Below are 2,013 nucleotides of genomic sequence, written 5' to 3' on the forward strand. Positions count from 1 at the left end.
CTCTTGGAGGAGAGACGAAACGTTTCATTAGAGAAGAACCCGTCCAGAAGACCTATACAATTTTTTTCTTTTTGGGTTTTAATAGTGTTTGCCTTTCAGTTGGGGATGATGAAAGTCTGTGTCAGCTAAAGATTTTATAATCGTGACGTTTGAGCCTGATTAATATGTTGTGAACTTTGAACAACACGTCACAAACGATTAGTTTGATATTAATCCAGCCTCTATCATTTACTTCTCGTTCCTCTGAATTTGGATGACATGACTGAATTTTTGCCTTTCAACTAATATAGAGTTTTATTGTGTGAATACTTATAAAACATTTAAACAATAAGATAATTTTTCTTCTGTATGTTTTTTAGCTATATTCAGCTTCTTCAGTAAATTCAGACTTTTTGAGAGTTTTAGCTTTTTCTGTCATGTTTTTCTCTTTAAAAATGAAGGAGCCATCTTCTTCATTAACCTTTGCTGTTTTTATTGAACTGTTTGATCTGATTCTGTTTGTTTTTAACTTCTGTCGGCTGATTTCAGCTTCCTTCGGCTGCTGATTTTAGCTTTCTTCTGCTTTTCTAGCTATCATTCTTTTTCTGCTAATTGAAGCTTTTTGAAAATCTTACGGCTAATTGTTATGCTTCTTTCAGTTGCTTTTTGTTCATTTCATGTTTTTAGCTACTTTTTAGGTAATTTAAGCTTTATTTAAGCAAAATTCACYTTTTTTTGATAATTTTACCTTCTTACTGTTTAATTCAGCAAATGTGCTTTTTCAGTTTCTTTGCGATAATTTCAGCTTCTTTTTAAAGCTATTTTTAGTCTAGTTTCAGCTTTTTTGGCTATCCAGCACAATATTTATTCATCGATCCATTTTCCACCATGTATCCATGGTTGTGTCTGACGTCCAGCTCCTCCTGGTGGATCCCAGGTGTTCCCAGAATCCCTCCTGCAGGTTCTGGGTCTGTTCTGGGGTCTCCTTCTACAGGACAYGCCTGGAAAAACCTCCAAAGAGAGGTGTCCAGTAGAGACTCAAGCTCCCCACCTTCCAGGCTGAGCTTTCAAGAGCTTTGCCTTTCGGCTCAACTCTTTCTTCACTACGACTGACCGAAGCAACGCCCTCATTACTGAGAACCATCCAAGCATCGCTCTGTGACTTTAAATTCATGTTTTACTTCCAAGCAGCCAGACTCTTCGATGATCATTTAAAGTGTTCAGATCAGATCTCTTTGAATAGGAAGAACAAATGGCTCTGGGCTGTTTTATCTTTTGGAACAACTTTTTTCAACTTTATTATTAAATTGATCTTGATTTCCCTTTAYTAAGAGCCTCCCCCATCCTTTCTCCAGTGTTTCATAGCTTCCAAAGAACCATTCTTTATCACCTTGTTCTAACCTGCAGCTCGGCTCCCCTCCTCCATTTCACTCATCAAACTCTGGTGTGCACACAGTTTGATCAATTATTGCCAAATTCGGGATATTTATTTCTTTTTTACTTCGTTGCAACATCAGTCTTGAGTAACTCCCTGTTTAGACTTCCTAATTTGGCAGCACCTTCCTGTCCGACATCACTTCAAATGCAGCAAATCACCAGCGTTAGCGTATTAGGTGAATTTTTSCCTGTTCCCCCTGTGCGTGTGTGGGTTTTCTCCCCGAAGGCAAAGAAAACAAATGGATGCATGAATACAAAACAATAAATTACCACTTGAAGCAGAAGTAGAGAGCTCCCGTCAGGCCGATCATCAGCAGAACCACGAAGAAAATGATGATGACTATCTGTCCTTCATCCTGCAGCCCGGTACCAAACTCCGGGCTGTCACACCTGGCACCGTGAAAGCCCACCTCACACCTGTGACACAAACAGAGGCGTGGTGAATGGTGAGGCRTGATGACGAAGCAGCGCACGCACACACACACAAACTTGTTTTTATATACTTGTGGGGCCCGTCCATTAACTTCCATTTATTTTTTTGGTAATTTTATATCCTAACCCTGACCACAAACCCTAAGGCTAACCTCACAGGTACCT

At 39.5% G+C, this 2,013-nt stretch overlaps 1 protein-coding gene across 1 annotated transcript in view; it reads right to left on the reverse strand.

Moving 5' to 3' along the window:
• Positions 1 to 1,686: 1,686 nt before the first annotated feature.
• LOC106519890 (proepiregulin) overlaps positions 1,687 to 2,013 on the reverse strand; it is a gene marked incomplete at its 3' end in the record, with an annotated part of 3,996 nt that continues 3,669 nt past the window's right edge. The window contains 1 exon segment of the mRNA XM_014011740.1: positions 1,687 to 1,833. Within this exon segment, the coding sequence (XP_013867194.1) occupies positions 1,687 to 1,833 (147 nt within the window).

Source organism: Austrofundulus limnaeus, unplaced genomic scaffold (assembly GCF_001266775.1).
Source record: "Austrofundulus limnaeus strain Quisiro unplaced genomic scaffold, Austrofundulus_limnaeus-1.0 Scaffold84, whole genome shotgun sequence".
Lineage (NCBI taxonomy): Eukaryota > Metazoa > Chordata > Actinopteri > Cyprinodontiformes > Rivulidae > Austrofundulus > Austrofundulus limnaeus.